Source organism: Mauremys mutica, chromosome 5 (assembly GCF_020497125.1).
Source record: "Mauremys mutica isolate MM-2020 ecotype Southern chromosome 5, ASM2049712v1, whole genome shotgun sequence".
In the NCBI taxonomy this organism is placed as follows: Eukaryota; Metazoa; Chordata; order Testudines; family Geoemydidae; genus Mauremys; species Mauremys mutica.
The window spans coordinates 95,327,352-95,349,449 of record NC_059076.1 but is presented as its reverse complement, the minus strand read 5'-3'; the positions used below and the strand labels follow the sequence as shown (position 1 = coordinate 95,349,449).

General features: G+C 45.7%; 1 protein-coding gene across 3 annotated transcripts in view; it reads right to left on the bottom strand.

The window, feature by feature from the left end:
- The window catches only part of CORIN (corin, serine peptidase), a 281,826-nt gene extending 265,783 nt beyond the window's left edge, over positions 1–16,043 (bottom strand). For all 3 annotated transcript variants that reach the window (XM_045019311.1, XM_045019312.1, XM_045019313.1), the window contains exon 1: positions 15,875–16,043. In XM_045019311.1, coding sequence (XP_044875246.1) covers positions 15,875–15,949 — 75 coding nt within the window. In that variant the 5' untranslated portion in view covers positions 15,950–16,043. The remainder of the gene's footprint in view (positions 1–15,874) is intronic.
- Positions 16,044–22,098: the final 6,055 nt, after the last annotated feature.

The following is a 22,098-nucleotide window of genomic DNA, read 5'->3' as shown; positions in this document are numbered from 1 at the left end:
GCTTCGGCGGTCGGGGAATCCCCGGGGAACGCCCCCGCGCGCCGCGCTGCCTTTCCCGCCAAGCGCGGGACAGGCAGCCCCAGGGGATCCGCTCACAGGCACCCGAGCGTGGGTTTCAGGCGCACGGTGCAACAGGGCAGCTCCCCTAGGCCCCCATTTCTCCTCCTCGCTGCCCCGCTCCAGGAAAGTGCGCCCCAGTGCTCTGCTGTTGCTCCTGGCAGGCGCTGCGAAACGCTAACCTGCGAACCCAGGGCAACTTAGATAGTTCCCCTCACAGTCCCACTAACAAGGCCTCTCAAAAAGACCTTGGAAGGTGACAGGGTCACAGGCTGGGAGGGCCAAGCCATGAGGCACTTATTGAGGAGCAGGGCTGCGGGGGGGAGGGGGCAGGGGGGTAATTTGCCTCAGGCCCCAGCCCTGCAGGGGCCCCTGCTGGAGTTTTTCAGGGCCCCTGGAACGGGGTCCTTCACTCGCTCTGGGGGCACCAGAAAACTCTCGTGGGGCCCAGCCCCCCGGAGCTGCTTCTGCTCCCGGTCTTTGCCGGTGGGGGGTCGTTCTGCTCTGGGGCGGAAGGACCCCCTGCCGCCGAATTACCGCCAAAGTGGGGCCCCCCGCCACCGAAGTGCAGCTGGGTCTTCAGCAGCGGGGGGCCCTTCTGTTCCGGGAGCCGGCTGCACTTTGGCGGTGGGTCCTGCTTCTGCGGTAATTCGGTGGTGGGTCCCGGAGCGGAAGGGCCCCCCGCTGCCGAATTACCGCCGAAGCAGGGGCCCCCTGTTGCCGAAGACCCCGGGCCCCCGGAATCCTCTGGGCAGCCCTGTTGAGGAGGCTACAACTGTCTGGATACCCCTCCTAAAAAGTTGAGGGCTTGTCTGAAATGGCCTTTGTGAGGTTAGCTGACAGCTAGTAAGAAGATTAGTGCAGATTGAACTTTAGAGGCATGATGGCCCTAATGGGGAAACTACCAAATGGTACAAGGTGATATCATCCACTTGCCTTTCACCTGGGTTTCATAGTTGTGCTCCTTATGCCTGCTACTTACCAGAGTCATTTCTGTCTAGGGGAGGGACTTGTTCACTGGGTTTTTTTTGCCTTCCTCTGCTGCATGGGTCACTGACAAGTTTAAACTAGTGTAAATGGTAAATTGTCTGTAACTTAAAGCCTTTAAGTCATGATTTGAGGACTTCAGTAACTCAGCTAGTAGTTGTGAGTCTATTACAGGAGTGGGCGGGTGAGGTTCTGTGGCCTGCAATGTGTAGGAGGTCAGACTAGATCATGATGGTCTCTGCTGGCCTTAAAGTCTGAGCCCTCTTGGATGAGCATGCAGTGAACTCATAATGAATCTGTGATAACATGTTTTCTAGGAAACCAGAGTTTAGTCACATAAATAGTCTTATGCCTAAAGATGGTAACCTTGAATTTTTTCAAAACACCAGGCAGAATTTACATTAAAACTTCAAGTTTAATGATTGGGTGAGTGGCCACCTGGTGGTGTATACACACTGCTGGAAACACAGGATGCATTTGACATTTGCTGGGAATTTGTACTTTGCTGGGGCCAGATCAAGCAATTCTGAGTTTGCCTCCCTGCACTCTTGCAGTTCTTTCAAATCCCTGAATGGATCCACACCAAGAGTGCTCCTACCCCAGATCCCAATGTTGCTATTCATTATGTCCCTTAATCCTAATTGGAGGAGGACCCAGATCTCAGTACCCCTGGATTCTGCTAGTTGCCACAGTGTGTTGATATTTTTACTAAACCACAGACAAAGTAATGAAAAGTGAAGCTGGTTGATTGATTTTATAATGTTAATTAGAATCGTGAGGTTTCTCTCTGCTTTAGTCCACCAGCCCAGTTGTAGCTCTCAGTTTAGGCCATATAAGTAATGATCAGATTATGTGCTTTGCAAAATGTGGATTCAGGGAACAGTAACATCCACAGGAGGAACAAAGTGCTAAGGGCTAAAATCATTATTGTATATCCTTTTTGCAGTAAAATGCATCCTACTATATTGATATAAGGCAGCATTTTTTAAAAAAATTGCTTGACTTTCCATAGGCTTGACTTTCCATTCATAGGTTGGGATATTATCAAACAGTAATATAGATATTTGTTAAATTTGTATTATAAATCTTGTATTTATATAGCACCCCACATCCTGAAGGATTACTAAGTGCCTTTTTCTTTTGATTCCCTACACACATAGTTATCCACCATAGATATGCAATTATCTGTGGGGTGGAATACACAAGTCACTCAGTGCCAATGAAGTTTTTCGGAGAGGAAATAAAGAATACTTTATTCAACTGAAGCTACAAAGGGGACTGGAGTGAAAATCAATATCCCACTGGAAAACAAATTGGAACACTGGATTTAGTACCCATATTGCTAAAAGTGTTACGCAATTTTATGTATATAGATCATAGAGCATAAATCAAGAGTCTGTCATACATCCAGTGTCCAACAGATGGATGAAAAACAGAGGCAAATTCCCAGAAAATGGTCTATCAAATATTAACGTAGTAGCACAAACACAGATTTTCTAGTCTGGAAAAGTGAATTTGGCCACTTCACTCCCCATCCTGCAACCTTTCTCATGAGTAGCTTCACTGAAGCCAGTGGAACTAATCATCTGAGTAAGAATCACTCATGTTAGCAAAGCCTGCAGGGCTGGGCTCTATCACTTTCCTTCAGAAAGAGTTGTTGTTCTGGAAGGGAGAAAACCCTTAATATAAACATTCAATAATGCTGATTTTCAATAAGTCTTGCAACACCAGCCATGTTCCAGAAGACTGGAAAAAAGCTGATGTTGTGCCAATATGTAAAGAGGGTAAATGAGATCACCTGGGTAATTATAGGCCTGTCAGTCTGACATCAATCCTGCCCAAGATAATAGAGAGGCTGATATAGGATTCAATTAATAAAGAATTAAAGGAGGGTAATATAATTAATGTTAATCAACATGGGTTTATGGAAAATAAATACTGTCAAACTAACTTTATATCATTATGATGAGATTACAAATTTGGTTGATAAAGGTAAATAGTGTTGATGTAATATACTTGGACTTCTTGAAGGCATTTGACTTGGGACCGCATGACATTTTTTACTAAAATTAGAGCAATATACAATTAACATAGCCATCTATTAATCTATTTAATGTGCACCAACTGATAGGTCTCAAAATGTAGTTGTAAATGGTGAATCATCATTGAACGAGTGTGTGTCTAGTGAAGTCCCACAGAGATAGGTTGTGGTCCCTATACTGTTTAGCATTTTTATTAATGACCTGAAAGAAAAAAAAATTCATCACTGTTAAAGTTTGCAGATGACACTGTGACATTCTGTACCAAAGCAACACCCTGACACTCCCATATTTACCATGGTGATATATGTTTTGTACAAAGTATGCTTTGTGAGGTATCATTTTAAAAGTCTTGATCTGTTGTATATTAATATCCTGTTGGATTGTTTTCACTGTTGTATCTGGTGTTATGAAGTTTTGCTATGTGTTTGTTACTGAAATATGTTGTGAGGTTAAAAAACAACCAAAACCAGTCTTTCAGGTACAACAACAAATAGGCCAAACAGCATGGATAGCCCATTGAAGGAAATATACATACTCACAAGGATTACCCCAAGAACTGTGTACAATGGAAACCTCTCAGAGATAACACATACACAATGGAGACTATTTGAATCATGTCACAGCAAAAGATCTTTCCAGCAAGCTGGAAGAAGCTATAAAAGGGGGAAGCAACATCATCACTGGGCCTCACTCCCCCCATAACTAAACACCTGGAAACACCTTAAGAACAAAGACTGAACTGGGGATGTAGTCCCAGGTGGGAAAGAAGTAATCCCAGTCTGTGTATGGAAGATTGAAGGACTGTTTGTACCATCAGAGTGAGACACTTTTTGATTCAAATGCTGTCTAGAGTATAGAACTTACATTGGGATTTTATTTCTTATGGTAATCTACTTTGTTCTGTATGCTATTACTTATAATCACTTAAAATTTATCTTTCTATAGTTAATAAACCTGTTTTACATTTTTTACCTAAAAACAGTGTGTTGTTTGAAGTGTAAAGGAAATCTGCTTAGGAACAAGGGCTGGTGCATTGTCCTCTCCACATTGAGAAAGGGGCAGACTGGGTACTAACTTAGGCCTGGTCTACACTGCGGGGGGGTTCGAACTAAGGTACGCAAGTTCAGCTACGCGAATAGCGTAGCTGAACTCGAAGTACCTTAGTTCGAAGTACTTACCCGTCCTGACGGCGTGGGATCGAAGTCCGCGGCTCCCCCGTCGACTCCGCCACCGCCGTTCGTGGTGGTGGAGTTCCGGTGTCGACGGGAGCGTGTTCGGAGTTCGATATATCGCGTCTAGATGAGATGCGATATATCGAACTCCGAGAAGTCGATCGCTACCCACCGACCCGGGCGGGTAGTATGGACGTGCCCTTACACTGGTCAGGCTTCTGACCAGGGTAGGATGGTACAGAGCTTGAGTCCTAGGCTGCGGTGCTGGGGGAAGTTGGTTGGAGCCTCTCTGTTGTTAGTTCATGAGTGGCTAGGAGAAGCATTCATGTAACTGCAGCTGGGTGTGTCCCTGTTTGTGTAAGACTGTGTGAGTGCAGGACCGGGAGGGGTCTGCAGCTTGTCACAGCATCACAGTAGGTGAGGGAGCCCAGGCTGGGGAGACAGATGGCTCAGCAGTATCCCAGTTCCAGATTGCACCCTGGGAAAGTTAATCACAGACACAAAATTGGGAGAGGTAAATAATGAAGAGGACAGGTCACCAATACAGAGAAATCTGGATCACTTGGTAAACTGGGGCAAGCAAACAATATGCATTTTAATATTGCTAAATGTAAATGTTATATATTTAGCAACAGAGAATAAAGGCCATACTTACAGGATGGGTAAATCTATCCTGGGATGCAGTGACTCAAAAAAAAATTGTGAGTTGTGGTGGATAATCAGCAGAACATGTGCGATGCTGTAGTGTAAACAAGAGAGTTACTGCAATCCTTGGAAGCATAAACAGGAATCTCAAGTATAATCCACGACCACTAGGATGAAGCAGTTCCCCATCTTACTTATTTCAAGGGGGCCGACTAGGTCCATCCCAATCCATTCAAAGGGTATGCCGACAACTGGCATAGGAATCGGGGTGCCCAGGATACACCTTTCGGTCCCACCAGCTGGCATTCTGGGCAAGATGCGCAGTAGTCCCAAACCTCCTGGTGTATGCCAGGCCAGAAGAACCGGTGAACTATCCTCTGGAGGGTCTTTTCCCGCCCCAGGTGCCCAGCCCAGGGGTTAGCGTGGGCTAGTCCGAGGAGGCTTTGTTGCAGCCTCCGGGGAACCAATAGCTGACAGAATGTCTCCTGGGTCTGCGGTTCCTGCACTACCCGATATAGGCGAGCCTGCCATATCTCAAAGCAGGGACCCTGTGGGGGCCTCAGGGTTGGGCCCAAGGCTGGTGGCCTGTTCCCAGGTTCTACTTAGGGTCGAGTCCTCTCTCTGTTCCTGGACAAAGTCCATGTCCCGCTCCAGTTCCATTTGTGTGTCCTCCACTGAAAGGGGCCGTACGGGGGGTGGGGTGGGTGTCAGGGGGGTCTCCCCCAGCGCTGCAGCCCCACTTATGGGGGCCTAGTCCCATCCATTCCTGGGTCAGACCATGGTTGGTACATTTGGAGAACCTCCCTGAAGCCTGGCCAGTCTCATCCCAATACTACTGGGTAGGCTAACCTGGGGGCCACACCCACACGGAGGCCCCCTCTCCCGGTGGCATACTTCTATCCTCACCCATGCCGATGGGTAGGGGCAGATGTCCCCATGTAGACATTGTAAGTGGACCTGGGTGCCAGAGTTTCAGGTCTGGGACCAGCCCCTCCCATATGAGGGTCTGGCTGCACCCCAAGTCCACAAGGGCATTCGTGAGGATCCCCTCGACCCAGAAAGAGACCACGAGTTTTCCCAGTCCTCTCTTCCGGGCCCTTTGTCCGGCGACCCAGGCTTGTCCATAATTGCAGTCCATAAACGGGCAATCCCGCTGGAAATGCTCTTCTTGTCTGCACTCCTAGCACCCTTCTTGGGTCTCGGCGGGTCCAGGGCCTCTACCCAGCGGGCTCCCTCTCTCTTGTGGGAGCTGGTCCCTTTGGGTCAGTACCCGGGTGGTTCTGTGCCTGGGCTCAGGGCTGGGGGGCTTCGGGGTCACGGGGCAGGCGCCGGATGATGGCTCCCGAGCCCCTGCCTCCTGGGGATTTCCTTTTCCCGGCCCACCCTTTCGACTGGAACTTCCTGCTGCCCGGGGTGGTGCCTCAGCCCCCTCAGCAGACAAGTAGTCCTCCATCAAGGCCACTGTCATGGACAAGGTTGCCAGTCGATGTTGGCTTAGCCAGGCCCTTCCTCTTGGGGGCAGGATCTGGGTGAACTGCTCCAGCGCCACCATCTCCGCTTCCTGGGGTCCGGTCAAGCCTTCCGGGTTCAACCACTTCCAACAGTGGTCCCGTATCCGTTGGGCCACTGCCTGGGGCCAAGCCCCAGGGGATACTGTTCTTTGTGGAGGTGTTAGCGATAGGTCTTCACGCTAATGCTGGTATGTTCCAGTACGGCCACCTTCACCCAGGAGTACTCCAGGGCCTCCCAGGGGTTGAGGCTACAGTAGGTGGCCTGGGCCTGTCCCATCAGATAGGGGGCTAGTAAGGTGGCCCAATGCTCCGGGGGCCACCTGGCAGCAGTCACCACCCATTCGAATGTCACTAGGAACACTTCCGGGTCATCTTCTGGCCCCATCTTAGTGAGGCATACCGGCAGCTCCCCCAAATTCTCCCTGGGTCTGGCCCCAGCAGGTACGTCAGTTTCGGTTCCCACCGAGCATAACAGAGTGGTCATCTGCTGAACCAGACGTTCTTGTTATGCCTGCTGCTTGACCACCAGTTCCTAGAGGAGCTTCTGCTGCTGTTCTTGATGCTGGGTTATCAGCAGCTGCTGCTGGCTGGCCATCTGCTGCATCATCTGCACCTGCTGCTGCTGTTGGGCCGCCTGCTCTTGCTGCCTTTCCAGCATCCACTTTGGGAGCTTCTCCATCTCCATCTCCATCTTGGAGGTTGATGGAGTTCCAACGGTTCAACTCCATTCTCCCAGACCTTTCAACAGGCCCAGATCGATACTCACATTCTCCACCACGTGTGAGGGTTTACACCCCTGGTTGCAGGGCAGTACAGCCTAATGGCCAGAGTCTATAGAATTGCCCCTGGTTGCAGGGCAGTACAGCCTAATGGCCAGAGTCCATAGAATCGCCCCTGACTGCAGGTCATTACGGCCTAGCGGCCAGAGTCCATAGAATCGCCCCTGACTGCAGGGCAGTGCGGCCTAATGACTCAGTGGGGGTGTCTTACCAAAACATGCTGAGGCTTACCAGAGGCAAGGTACCAGTCCGGCACACACGCACACACACACACACACCCTGCCCTGAGTCACTTGAGAGTTGGGGTCTCCCATGAGTCCCATGACTCCACGGGTCTCCAGGTCCGTCACCTTCTAGGGATCCTCCCATGGTAGGGCTTCGTGCCAGCCAGGAGAAGTTTCAATTCCTGGCAACTTCAAGGGTGGTGGCTGGTCCTCCACAGGAGCTTCCCAGTTAGCTCCTTCCCCTGCAGCCACCCGCCCAGACTGGGCTGAGTTCCCTCCTTTTATATTCCCAGAGCACTTGGAGCATGCCCAGTACGGCCGGGGCGGGACTTTCGCTATCAGAGCTACTGGTCTGATGCTGCTGGGGCTAGTGCAGGGCGGGGCTGCCCCGTCACAAGACCTAACGTTAATATCTAAATCCTTAATGAAGTAGAAAAGATCTGTGGAAATTGGCAACATTATATGGTCAGATCATGCACCAGTGGAAGTAATATTGGATAACTGGGTTGGGTTCCAAAGATCATTTTTTTGGAAAATGATCTGCTTGCTTCTCCATGACAATCATCGGGTTCCAGCAATTAAAGATGACATTGTTTGAAACTTTCAAATAAATAATACAGACAATATAAGAAAAGGTCTTTTCTGAGAGGTAGGTAAAGCAGTATTTAGGAGCCAGTTGACAAGCAACGCCACTCAATTGAAAAAAAGAAAGAGCTCAAGAAAAATAGAACTAGAACAAGAGATTAAAAGTTACAAGATATTCACAAAAACACAAATTAAAAAAAATACCAACAATTAACTAATATTAGAGGGAAGTTGAATATGTTGCAGGAGAGATGCCACTGAAAAATCCCGTGGGTATACAAAGCAGAAGTTTTATGAAAACAAAAATAAAAGTGATAGGGTATAGGCTCAAAAACTTAAAGAGATTCTAAAGCAACGTATTATTTCACTCATAAAAAACAATCAGCAAAAGATAGTTACACACCCTGATGCAATAAGTGCAACTTTTGCTGCTTATTATAAAAATCTCTATACCTCATAGCTCTGAAGTTATTAAAAAAATATCTGGAAGTAGCAGGCATGCCAATGATAAGCAAAATTGATAAAGGAACTTTAGATAAAGAAATAACAGAAGAAGAAATTCTAGAGACAATAGCAAGTATGAAAAGTAGTAAAACTCCAGGACTTGATGGCTTTCCAGTTAAATTTTACAAGATATTTAAGGAGGTATTAGTGTGTATCCTTTGAAAGATACCTTCAATACTATTCTGTTAGGAATAAGTTCTGGAGGAACTTCCACCTATGAAAGAAGCTCTGTGGTTGTCCTCCCTAAAGATGGGAAAAGGTTTTACCTTATGCAGCTCCTATAGGCCCATATCACTTTTAAATCATGACATGAACATGTTAGCAAAAATACTAGCTAGCTGATCTTTGTCTTTGCTCTCAGCTTTTATAAATCCAGATCTAAGTGAATTAATTAAGGATAGACAAATGTCAGACAATATTTGGAGAGTACTTGGAATCATTCATAATGCCAAATCAAAATAAGATCATTTTCTTATTTTATCACTAGATGCAGAGAAAGCCTTTGATAGAATAGAGTGGACCTATTCATGGCAGAGGGGCATTGCTGGCAATGTACATTGGCCAAATCAGACAGTCTCTATGCAAAAGAATAAATGGACACAAATCAGACGTCAAGAATTATAACATTTAAAAACCAGTCAGCAAACACTTCAACCTCGCTGGTCACTCAATTACAGATCTCAAAGTCGCAATACTCCAACAAAAAAACTTAAAAAACAGACTCCAATGAGAAACTGCAGAATTGGAATTAATTTGCAAACTAGACACCATTAAATTAGGTTTGAATAAAGACTGGGAGTGGATGGGTCATTACACAAAGTAAAACTGTTTTCCCGTGCTAATTTCCCCCCCCCCTACTGTTACTCACACCTTCTTGTCAACGGTTGAAAATGGGCCATCCTGATTATCACTACAAACTTTTTTTCTTCTGCTGCTAATAGCTCACCTTAATTAATTACCCTTGTTACAGTTGGTATGGCAACACCCATTTTTTCATGTTCTCTGTGTATATATATTTTCCTACTGTATATTCCACTGCATGCATCCAATGAAGTGGGCTGTAGCCCACGAAAGCTTATGCTCAAATAAATTTGTTAGTCTCTAAGGTGCCACAAGTACTCCTCATTCTTTTTGCTGATAAAGACTAACACAGCTACCACTCTGAAACCAGAGGGACTAGGCAGGTATATCCATTGTCCTCTTTACTTTTCCCACTGGCCATGAATCCTTTTGCATAGAGGATAAGGAACAGTGAATCCTTCACAGGAATAAACCTTACAGGAATACATCAGAAAATAATGTTATATGCAGATGATATACTATTATGTCTATTTACACCAAATATTTCCCTAAAATTAGTTGCTAAAGAAATCCAGGACTTTGGGAAAGCATCTGGTTTTAAAGAAAAGTATGCCAAACCTGAAATGCTAGTTATAAATTTGCCAGTTTCTGAAAAGTCACTCCTCCAGAAAATATTTGGGGACAAATAGGCAGCAACTACAATACCTGGGAATTCAAATCTCAAACAATCTAGAAGAGCCCTATGATTTAAATGTCAAACCACTACTTCATCAAACGAACCAAGATCTGAATGCTGGGAGAAGTATGCAATTTCTTGGTTGGGAAGGATAGCCACAATCAAAAGGAATATTCTGCCAAGGATATCTTTTTTGTTTCAAAATTCTTCTGTGATTATCGCAGATAAAACCCTAGCAGGAGTACAGAGGATGTTGTTAGAATTTATATGGAACAAGAAAAGACCAAGTGTGAGTGCAGATATTTTGTACAGACCCATTGAACAGGGTAGACTAGCTATTACAAATATTCTATGGTGCTATCAAGCCAGCCAGCTCAAAGCAGTAGTGCAGTTGGGGCACTCTAACCCAGTCAAATACTGGATATTTATTAGACAAGAAAATGGTAACAGTGTAAAACATCGCTAGGCTACCATGGATTAATAAAATATCATGCTCTCCAGACATTTACACACATCCTTTAGCAAAGGCTAATCTATGGGTTTGGGACAGAACTAGAGATAAGATAAATTATTTCCCCTCACCAATGACACTCATTGCAAATAATCCAGATCTTAATCCAAATTGTGAACCAAAAAGCCGCAAACATTGGAAGAGCTATGGAATACACATGGTTGGCCAGCTATTCAGTAAAGACAATATTCTAATTTATTTAGAGATCAAAACTAACTTTTATTGTCCCACTGTCCCCTGGTACCAGTACTTTCCGAGCAGAAGTTATGTTTCTCAACTTTCTGTAAAAGTGATGGTGTCTGGTCAATTAGGAAACAAAATAATTAATTTATTAATGTATTTATTTAATTAATTGATATCAGTCTTTGCAGACAGCTTTTCTAACAAAAAAAGTCTCCATATATGACACACTGGGAAAAGGATGTGGATAAATTACCCCAGAGAAATAGGGTTTGACCTGGAAAAGAGGACCAGCAACCACAGTCTGTAGCATAATAAAAGAAAATTTCTTTTAAGATATTGTTTCAGTGGTACATCACATCAGTCAGGGTAAAATATATAGAGAGATTGAATGTGGATAAAAGTCAGAGAAATTGTGAAATAAGAAATTGTATGCATATATGGTGGATATGTCTGGACATTAGAAAGTACTGGGATGCAATCCATAACAGTATTTTACAAATTGTTGGATATTTATTACCAAATGATCCCTTGGTAATCCTTCTGGGGCTTCCTAGCGGAAATGGTCACTCAAGAGGAAATGAAGAATTAATGTCTCATATGCTAGTAGCTGCCTGACTATTGGTAGCCTCTGTCTGGAAAAAAAATAGTCCAACCACAGAGGAATAGTTCAATATTATGGGAGGTTTTGCTTATGGAAAAATTAACACACCAATTATGTACCCACCAAAATGGAGGACAGATAGATATTTAGATATTTATATTTAGACCTTTTATTCATTACTAACACAAAGTATACTCACCTGCAAAAAAGCCTCAGCATACCTGTCCAATTTTTTAAATATTAATATTTGATAGATGTGCCTGGTCCATTAAATATGTTTATATTTAAATGTCACTTAATAAAATCACTATAAATTACATACTATAGGTGTAGTAATGATGCTCACTCTGTAATATGGTAACACCCTGTTAAATAGAAAGATCTGATGATGTATTCCGGTATAATGTCTCTTTAAACAAAAGCTACTGTTATAATGTTTGTTTTGATTCTGATATTTATATGGCAAGGATTTGTAAACTTGTTAAAACTTCCCAAATAAATGAATAGTTTTAAAAAGAAAAGAAAGGAAAACATGCAGTATAGTGATAGAACCCAGAAGTTCAATTCATATAGCTTAACAAAGAGAAGGTTAAGGGATGACTTGATTTCAGTCTGTAAGTACCTATATGGGAAACAGATATTTAATAATGGGCTCTTCAGTCTAGCAGAGAAAGGTATAACACAACCCAATGGCTGGAAGATGAAGCTAGACAAATTCAAAGTGGAAATAACTGCACACATGTTTATCAGTGAGAGTAATTAACCACTGGAATAACTTACCACAGATCCTGGTGGATTCTCCATCACTGGCAATTTTTAAATCAAGACTGGATGCTTTTTCTAAAAGATCTGCTCCGGGAATTATTTTGGGGAAATTCTATGGCCTGTGTTATACAGAAGGTCAGACTAGATCAGTGGCTCTCAACCTTTCCAGACTATTGTACCCCTTTCAGAAGTCTGATTTGTCTTACATACCCCCCTCACTTAAAAACTACTTGCTTACAAATTCAGACATAAAAATGCAAAAAGTGTCTCAGGACACTATTACTGAAAAATTGTTTACTTTCTAATTTTTACCATATAATTATAAAATAAATCAACTGAAATATAAATATTGTACTTACATTTCAGTGTATAGTACAGGGGTGGCCAAACGTATTGACCCTCTGAGCCGCATACAATAATTTTCATAACCTCGGGTGTTAGGCATGCCTGCTGGGGTTCAGGGCTTCAGCCCGTGGGGCTCACCTGCTGGGGCTCAGGGCTTCTGCCCTGCAGCAGGGTGGTGTCACTTGAGACTTCTGCTCCGTAGGAGGCACCTGCGAAGGCTCAGGGCCCCAGCAGGAGCATCCACCAGGCTGACGCCTGAGCCCTGCCAGAGGCCAGAAGCCCCAAGCTCCCCTCCCTGCCAGTCTATTAGGCAGAGAAACAGAGGCATGGTGGGCTCCAGAAGCTGCATTTTAACTGTAAAAGAACCACATGTTGCTCATGAGCTGCAGTTTAGCCACTCTGGTATAGTATATAGAGCAGTATAAACAAGTCATTGTCTGTATGAAATTTTAGTTTGTACTGACTTCGCTAGTGCTTTTTATGTAGCCTGTTGTAAAACTAGGCAATTATCTAGATGGTTGATGGTACCCTCTGGAAGACCTCTGCGTACCCCCGGGGTATGTGTACTCCTGGTTAAGAACCACTGGACTAGATGATTACAATGGTCTCTTCTGGCTTTGGAATCTAGACTGCTCTGCCCTGAGATCATAGAATCATAAAATATTAGGGTTGGAAGAGACCTCGGGAGTCCAATCCTCTGCTCAAAGCAGGACCAACACCAACTAAATCATCCCAGCCAAGACTTTGTCAAGCTGGGCCATGAAAACCTCTAAGGATGGAGATTCCACCACCTCCCTAGGTAACCCATTCCAGTGCTTCACCACCCTCCTAGTGAAATAGTGTTTCCTAATATCCAACCTAGACCTCCCCCACTGCAACTTGAGACCATTACTTCTTGTCCTGTCATCTGCCACGACTGACAGCAGCCTAGCTCCATCCTCTTTGGAACCCCCCTTCAGTTGAAGGCTGCTATCAAATCCCGCCTCACTCCTCTCTTCTGCAAACTAAATAACCCCAGTTCCCTCAGCCTCTCCTCCTAAGTCATGTGCCCCAGCCCATTAATCATTTTCTTTGCCCTCCACTGGACTCTCTCCAATTTGTCCACACCCCTTCTGTAGGGGGGGGGGGACAAAAAATGGATGCATTTGAATAGAGGGGAATAATTATTTCCCTAGATCTGCTGGAAATGCTCCTACTTATACAGCCCAATGTGACTAAAGGACCTGGATTTTAAATCAAGTGGAGAATGGGAACAACATAATATACGACAATATTTACAAACGTTTCAAATAATGGGTCATGTTAATTGTTTATTGTGTTATATCGTATGCATTGTATAAAATGTTTTTAAAGTGTACTGAACGCTATTACTTTACAGCGCCAAAATGTAAAGTCGGTGTTTTGCGGTACCTTCCTAGGCGTTGTGTAAGAAGCCATTAGCTACTTAGCTAGAAGTGAGTTCTGAAACGTTGTCGTCCCCCCCAGCAGGACTCATTCCTTCGTTGGGTGTTCCGGTCTTCTCCTTAGAGCAGGACATTATAACACCCAGTGGGGAGAAAGGCTCTGTACATCATACGCACCGTGTAAGAGCTAATGCCCCAGTGGCGGTATATTACATCTTAGCTCTGTGCTAAGTCGGGAATCCTTTATACATTTCCCTTGCTGCTCTTTAGGCAGCTCAAACGTTTATATTCACAACTTCCCCTTAGTCTGCCCAGCAGCCCCTGCCTTGCCGACCCTTCCTTCCCCGCGCCTTACCCGAGAGTACCCCGAGTCTGGGGAAGGTGCAGGAGCTCCGAGACACGCCCGCTCCCCTAGTCTGGAGTCCAGGGGGCACCTGGGCGAGCGACATCGCGTTAACAGTACGATTTTGCCCTGTCTACAGTAGGATTTTACAGCCGGTTAGTTAACACGTGACCGCTGTCCCGTTGCCTCACTTTTTCCTAGCGTAGCCATGGCCCCAGCATTCCCCAGCCCAGGGAATGTGCCTAGAGGGGTGGGGACCCCCGGACTCTGCACATCTTCCCATTTGTATTCATCACAACTGCGCTGTCCCCCAGAGTGCGATTAACTGCCCGGTTTCGCCCTATATTCCACTCCTGTGTCTTCTTTGAGCCCGCAAGAGATGGGCTCCGCACGCTGCTCCTCGACAGCCAGGAAGAAAAGTACAAGTGTCGCTCTACCCCTGACCTTACTGCTGCCTCGTCCTGCCTCTCCCCTGCCTAGTCCTTGAGGAAGGGCAATAATCACATTGAGACTCACTGGGCGAACTCGGGATGCAGACGCCCTAGGAGAGCACTTGCTCCGCGCACACATGGCCAGGCACGCTGAGCTAACTTGTTGCCTGCTGTTCTCTGCATAACTTTTCTCAGCTCTCGCCAATCATCGGCCGCAAATGGATCCGATTAAAAACAAATGACTCCCCTTTGCTGTTCTCCTTGAGCCCGTGTGGCTAACGGAAGGCGGCGGGGCTGGGAACAGGAAGGTGACTGCGGATTTATCATTTGTATGACAAGTCTTACCCTGGACTTCTGCTAAACTTGTGGGCTCGGCCCTCGCCTGTCTGCAGGGAATCAGTCCTGTCTGGGGCGAGTTAGATGCGGTGGTATTTGATTTCAGCCCGAAAGGGCACGGCTATTGGAACACATTCGTTTCGATCACTCCCCTGATTGCTAAGCGAGGCTGGGGACAGAACCACTGGCGGCATTTGTAGATTACACACCGGCCTCCCTTGACAATGAAAGGAAACGAAATGTTCCCTGGTTACATTAAAGGGCAGCGGGGCCGTTTCTACTTGCCCGTTATTCGCCACTGTAAGTTGTTGTGCCATTGTGGTGTCTCGGCGGAGACGGGCTGAACTTTCTCGAGTCAGTGTCTAAATAACTTACGTTAATTGCCCCTTAACACAATATAACGCGGGCGGTGGAAAGGCAGAGGGCGGGAGCGGCTCGGCTCGGCCACCAGGCAGGACCTGCTCAAGAAGTTGCTCCTTTCCCCAGAGCGTTTCTCGAACACGCGCATCGGGCCCGAACGAGACACTCCGGTTTCTGCCCCGAAGGAATTATGGCCCCTTTAAAGGGATCGTTTCTGCAAAGCTAAATCGGCGTGAGCTGGTTTCCTTGGGAGCGTGGGTTCCTGTAACTGGAAGCATGTGGCTTCCTACCCTGTTGTCCCTCGCCCCAGGCTGCGGGGACTCAGCGAGGAGAGCGCTAGGCGCTGCCCAGACCGCTACGCTAGCAGAGCGGTGTCCTCGTCCCCCGTCTGCAGCGCATCTTGCGCGCCTCTGGGCGCGGTCCCCGCGGCTGGCAGCCGCTCTGGGGCTTACTTACTCAGCCGGGAGGTGGAGACGACTCCATCGGGGACCGATGGGCTACGGCCCCAGCCCCGGGCACGGGCACGCCAGGACCCTGTGGCCACCGCTGGTGCCAAGGGAAAGGACCCACGCGGTAGCTGCGTAGGGTGACCGGGGAGCTGCGCTTGCCTTACCCGGTCAGTGGAGAGGACCTGGCGGTAACGCTCTTCTTCCGGAGGCAGGGCAGGGAACTGTTGCATCGAGAACATGCTCTGGCTGCTGCTGAGTCTTCTCCACCTTCCTCCCCCCACTCCTTTCTACATCTCACACGGACGTGCCACGACTGCCTGCCTCCCTCCCCAACACACAGGCTGGGCTCTGGGGAGGGAGGGGGCTCCAAATATTGTCTGCTCCCCCCGCCACCCTCTCCCACCCAATAATAATAAACCTCAACGAGCAAGCTACCTCCCCCCCCCACCCCCGCCGCCCGTTTTGTTCTCAAGGACTCGATTCCCTAGAACAGGCTGGGAGCCAACTTGCTTGTTAATTTCTCCCCGAACTCATCGTACTGGGAGGAGAGGCAACCGGGGGCAGGAAACTAAGGCAGGAAGATTGAGAGTCAGGCTGATCATCCCAGTTTTTACTCCCATGGCAGATGACGTGCAAAGGGATCTAGGCTATGCCCCGCCACCACTAACAACGCGCTAGAGCTAAGGGACAGGGGCTGGTCACGGAGCTCACCCCACTTCTGTGGGTGAATTTCTGTCACTGTGACCTGCCCTGCCTTATCCGGACTACAGGGGCGCTCCTGGAGAAAAATCACAGCCCTGCCTTGCCCCGACACCTTTTGGTTCCCTGCCAATAAAACGATCCTATCGCCCTACCAGGTTCGGCTGGCTGGCAGGAGGTAGCCTTTCCGGGGGAGCCAGGTGCACAGCTCGCCCAGAGGAGCTAGCTCCATTCTTTTCCCGACTGATCCCAAAGGAAAGGGAAGGTTGGAATCTATATCTCCCCCAGCCCAGGTTCTGCTATTCATTTTACTCAGCCACTACTGGCTGCAAAGAATATTTGGCTTCTGGGTTTTTTTTTTATTTTGTTCTAATGGTCCTGCCGCTGACAGGTTGATGCAGCAGGAATTACAAAGCTCTACTCACAGCAAGGGCTTTTACTCCTCTGTGCAAGGAAACATGAAAGGTGGGGAGATAACTGATGACCACATCTGATTAGACAGAATGCTGTGATCTATTTCTACAGACTCGTGGACAAAGTACACAATGCCACTCTGCAGCCTCCTGAGGGACTAGAGAAGAATGGGAAATAAGCCCCGGGGAAGTGCTGATTAAGACACGCTTTACATTCCCCACCGAAGATGGCAGGTGGGAGAAGTTATCTGTGCACATTTAAAATTAATGATTGTCCTCTGAGCCCACGGACTACGTGAAACTGAGGCTAGAATTCTACAGAGAAATGGGTCAGACGTTGCCAGTATAAAAGGAGAGCCCAGCCTGGGCAGGGAGAGAAGAAAGCTTGGAGGAATTGACTCCTGGGAGCATGAAACAGGGCCAATGAGCTTCCTTCACCCCAGCAGAGACCTCCAGTTCCAACGCGTTCAGGTATCTGAGCAAGATCCAACTCTTCACTTTATTTCCTAGGGGGTAAAAGTGTCATGTTGCTGAAGGACTCAAAATCCTGGAAGGGGGGAGAGCACATCACAGGTGGATGATTTCATATACAGCCTTCCAACCCATAGTCTAAACTCCAAGGCTTAATAAACATGTAAAAAACAATTAAAGAGAGTGTGACAACTACCCTACCAAGAGCTGAAAGGGAGAGTCTCCACAACTTTAGAGCCAGGAGCTCAAGGTCAGAGCTGTGTCAGACTAGCATTGCTGTGGGTTAGGCACAGGGAGGCGCAACCTCACACACATTGACCAGTTATTACAATCCATATAAAATTTGCACATATTTTGATTGGTTCCCCTTGTACATTGCTTGTTGGCTCAAGCCCCAATCCTGCATCTCAATCCATATAGAAGGACCCTTATAGCCAGATAAAGCCTCACTGAAGTCAGTGGGTCTGTGCAGAGTTCCCAGGGTCCACATGCATGCATCTGATTGCAAACCTGCAGCCAAAGATCAAGGCAGGGAGTTCCTGTGTGTGCGGACAATGCCTACTACATTGTGGATGCTACCAGAATATAAAAGGATTCAGTACTTTTCCAGGAGCTGCAGTCACCCTTCACTTAGAAAGGACACCATCTTGTATAAATAGATTATGAGAATATGCTTTAGCTCTACTTGCTAAAACAAATAAGCATCTACTATTGTACTTTAAGAATGCTTTTTAGCACTAGTGCAACGTCACTGTAGTAATCATAAGAAAAAAGCGTGAATCTAGCTCCAACAACAAAAAACCCCAACCCTAGACTTGAACCCTACTTCCATCACTGATCTCCACCTGGGCTATCATTCCAGACACTACCCCATATTTTAGTGTAAAAGAGAGACCACCAAAGTACTTAAACAATAAGCACATCTCATGATCTTATGCCAACCCATACTCTTCCCCAGTCCTCCTGTGTCATCATCCCTTGCTTTATGTCATGCCTAATTTACCTGCAAGCTCCTAGGGCAGGGACTGGCCATTTTGTTTCCCAAATGCCATGCACACCAAACTATACATAAATGCTTCCAATCCAAATGCTATGGTCCAATCTTGCATTTTTCACTCGGACAAAATCTCCTTGGTAGAAAATTAAAAGAACAAGTTGCTGCTACTCCACAAATAATAGCAAACGTGTGGAATAAGAAACAGAGAAGCAAATGATTTAAAAGACTTTGCGATTGCTGAATGTTTAACAGTAGACAGACACAGAATTAGCCTTTACATAATGATTTTCTTGTTAATATTTTGTAAAGTATTTTAACTATTCCTCTCAAACACCTAAGTTACGAAGAGGGTGAATAGTGTCATTAACCCCATTTTACAGATAGGGAAACCAAAGCCCAGAGCTGAAGTGTATTGCTCAAAGCCCACAGCAAGTCAGTAGTGGAGCCAGAATTAGAATTCAGGATTTCCTGACACCTCACCTCACCCACATTCTTTGCTGCCACTCCAGTTGCTGAAGCCTCTGTGAAAACTATCCACATTTTTATTGTAAGGTATGGGAGCCAGGGCAAACCTAAACTAAGTTCTGTTTCTAGCAGCTATTTTACTGAGACCACTACATTCCAGAAATTGATACATTAACAAAGTGTTCTGTTATTTTAACACTCCCCCCCCCATTGCTTTGCTTATTAGTAGTTTCCAAATCAGGAACATATCTTGCCATTTAATCTGTCTTCACACTAACTAAATACCCCCACACAGTTGCTGATATTAGTATATCAGCGGAAAGCAGAATTTGTTTCCCAGTGGAATGAGCTGTATACATTTATATTACACTGCACAATTTTTTTAAACAGTATTACTGAGGATAGTGAAACAAGGACTACATATTATTGTCTCCTAGCAAATTTGATTTACTAATGTAGACAATTTCTCTTTGATTTTGTTCTCAACCATATGCCTTGGCTTCCACTGCCTGACAGAGTGCTGAATCATTTTGTTAAATTTATATTTATTGAAAGCAACTGGTTAATTTGGTTGGAGCCAACATATAAAGACTAAAGTATATACTTGCATTTCAATGCAACTAGAGGGAGAAATGTCTAAAATGGCCTGTGCATGAAAAATAATTTAAGAGGAAGATTGGAGTAAACAATTGTTAAGAGGAAAAAGGGGGGGGGGAAGGATAGCTCAGTGGTTTGAGCATTGGCCTGCTAAACCCAGCGTTGTGAACTTAATCTTTGAGGGGGCCACTTAGGGATCTGGGGCAAAAATCTGCCTAGGGATTGGTCCTGCTTTGAGCAGGGGGTTGGACTAGATGACCTCCTGAGGTCCCATCCAACTCTGATATTCTAGGATTCTCTGCCTGGGTATACAGTCTTCTCCAAACCTATGCATCACAGAACAGCAGCTATACAAGAAGTGTTGTTCTTAGGCCAATGGTTCTCAAACTATTGGTGACCCCTTTCACACAACAAGCCTCTGAGTGCAACTCCCCTCATAAATTAAAAACACATTTATATATTTAACACCATTATAAATGCTGGAGGCAAAGCAGGGTTTGGAGTGGAGGCTGACAGCTCATGACCCCCCATGTAATAACCTCACAACCCCCTGAGGGGTCCTGACCCCCCATTTGAAAACCCCAGTCTTAGGCTCTCTGGCACAAGAGCTACTGGCTGAGTATTAGCCACCCCACAAGTGGTAGGAATTAGCTCTCTATCTTTATCCCTGTCCCCCACCCCAGCAGCCAAAAATAGCAGGAATCAGATAGGCACACACACACACACTGTCTAAAAAAGTGGTGTATGAGCAGCACCCCACCAGGCATCATGGCTGAGGCATGCCTGTTGGAGCCCCTACTTGGACAGTCCATGTTTGTACATTATCCAGTATAGGGTAGCATTTTAAAGAGTCAATTGAGCCCATAAACTTTGTACTAAGAGTTTTAGTTTCTGTGTGCCTATATAGTGAGATTTTAACCTTGACTGTTTAATGCAGGAGGAATGATGGGCTGTCTGTGCAACAATATTGCAATCCCATTCAGTATCTTTGGGGACCATATTTTATTAAGGTTATGAGTTGTTTATGTATCACTGTGGGCCAGGAACTGTGTACAACTCCAAGGAGCAGGGTTATCGCAGCTCTGAAAGATGCTAAGCAGAGTGGGTTAGTGATTAACATGTCTCACTCATGTTGCAAACACCATCAGAGAAGTACCACCCCCTAGGGAGGCTTGCAGATAGTGGGTTTTCAGAGACCAACAGACACAGAAAGGGCATTTGGTATAAAAAGGCTGGGTTTAAACGGAATCAGGGCCTTCTTGCTAATCTGTCCAGGGGAAGCCCCCAATCGTTCCAGAAGGGTTGGAAAGATTTTGGCCTACTAGGGCCCCATAACACTGAGTGACTCTAGTAAGCTTTTAGCATATATATGGGAACTTTCTCTTATGTTTTCTCTGTAATGCTTTTTTAATGAATATGTTTGCTTAGAGATGCACGGAAACTGGAACCTGTTTCTAATACATTGTTCCCAGCCCCTAGAGACAGAGCAATGCATGGGCCCTGGCCGTTAGGCACACTGGCTTGCAGGAGATACCACAGTGTAAGGCAGGGAGCTGTGCACCCTTAAAACCCCTTGTCAAAAGAAAGTGGGACAAAGGTCCCTCCCCAGAGACAGGTAATGGCTGGAGTCCTGAGCCCTGACTGGGTGCTCCTGGAATGGACTACGGGGGCAGATACAGGTGCAGTTACTGTGAAACTCTATTTAAGTTGGATGTATATTTGAATAAAGTTCATGGATAGGGAAAAGAGAGCTGATATACCAACATGTTGGTCAAAGTGAGCTGAAGACCATTATTAAATTCCCTCCCACATGATCTACTTGAGTGGACTCCCGCTCTTTCAGATCTCACTTTTGCCAGTCCCTCCCCCCTGGCTTCCCCACTTTTAGTTATTGTTTAAGCAAAACCATCAAATTAACTTTACTAACAGTGATTGGATATTATAAAGGTTTGAGATGGAAAAGCCAGATTAGGTCATGTTCTCTAACTTTGCAATAGTTCAGCATTGTTCTCTAGTCTATAGTAGATTAGACAAAGTCCATGAGAATATAATTTTAAATGACAAGCAGTGGAGCTACCACCACTTCATTTGGGAAAGTAATTCCACAGTTTAATAGATCTCAGTAAATTTTTTGCTAGAATAAATTTAATCTCCTTCCTCCTATTTATAGCTCAGGGACTGAAATTAATCTTCTGAAGGGACAAAGAGAAAATCAAGGAAGTAGCCATCAAAAAGGGGGATATGATAAGTAGGAAATTAACAGTGTTTTTCCATATTGATCCATCTCAAAGTTTATTGTTTAAGTACCGTGCACTCCTTTATTCTATTACTACTTGAGAACAAATGAATGATCTAGATTTTATGCCACGTTTATTGTCTGGCAGGGTTTTTACAGATGACTGTAAGATATCCAGTGCCATAATATGCATGGTACTTTACAGATAAATGACAGGTTTCCTGCTGCCAAGGAGCTTACAATCTAAGGGCCCAATCCTCCAAGATGCTGAATGACCCCTGCAAGGTAACAGAGCACCTTTAACTCCTATTAATACTAGTGGGAGATGAGGTTGCTTAGCACCCTTCAGGAGGTATTCAGATTTGGAAGATGCTTTGTACTTAAATATATAGCAAAATATACTATATTTTAAGACTGACAAGTATGTATGCCAATCAGGCACTTCCCTTCTAGTACTTGGTGCTGATATAGACTTTTCCATTATTATTTTCTTTGCAAAACAAAATTCTT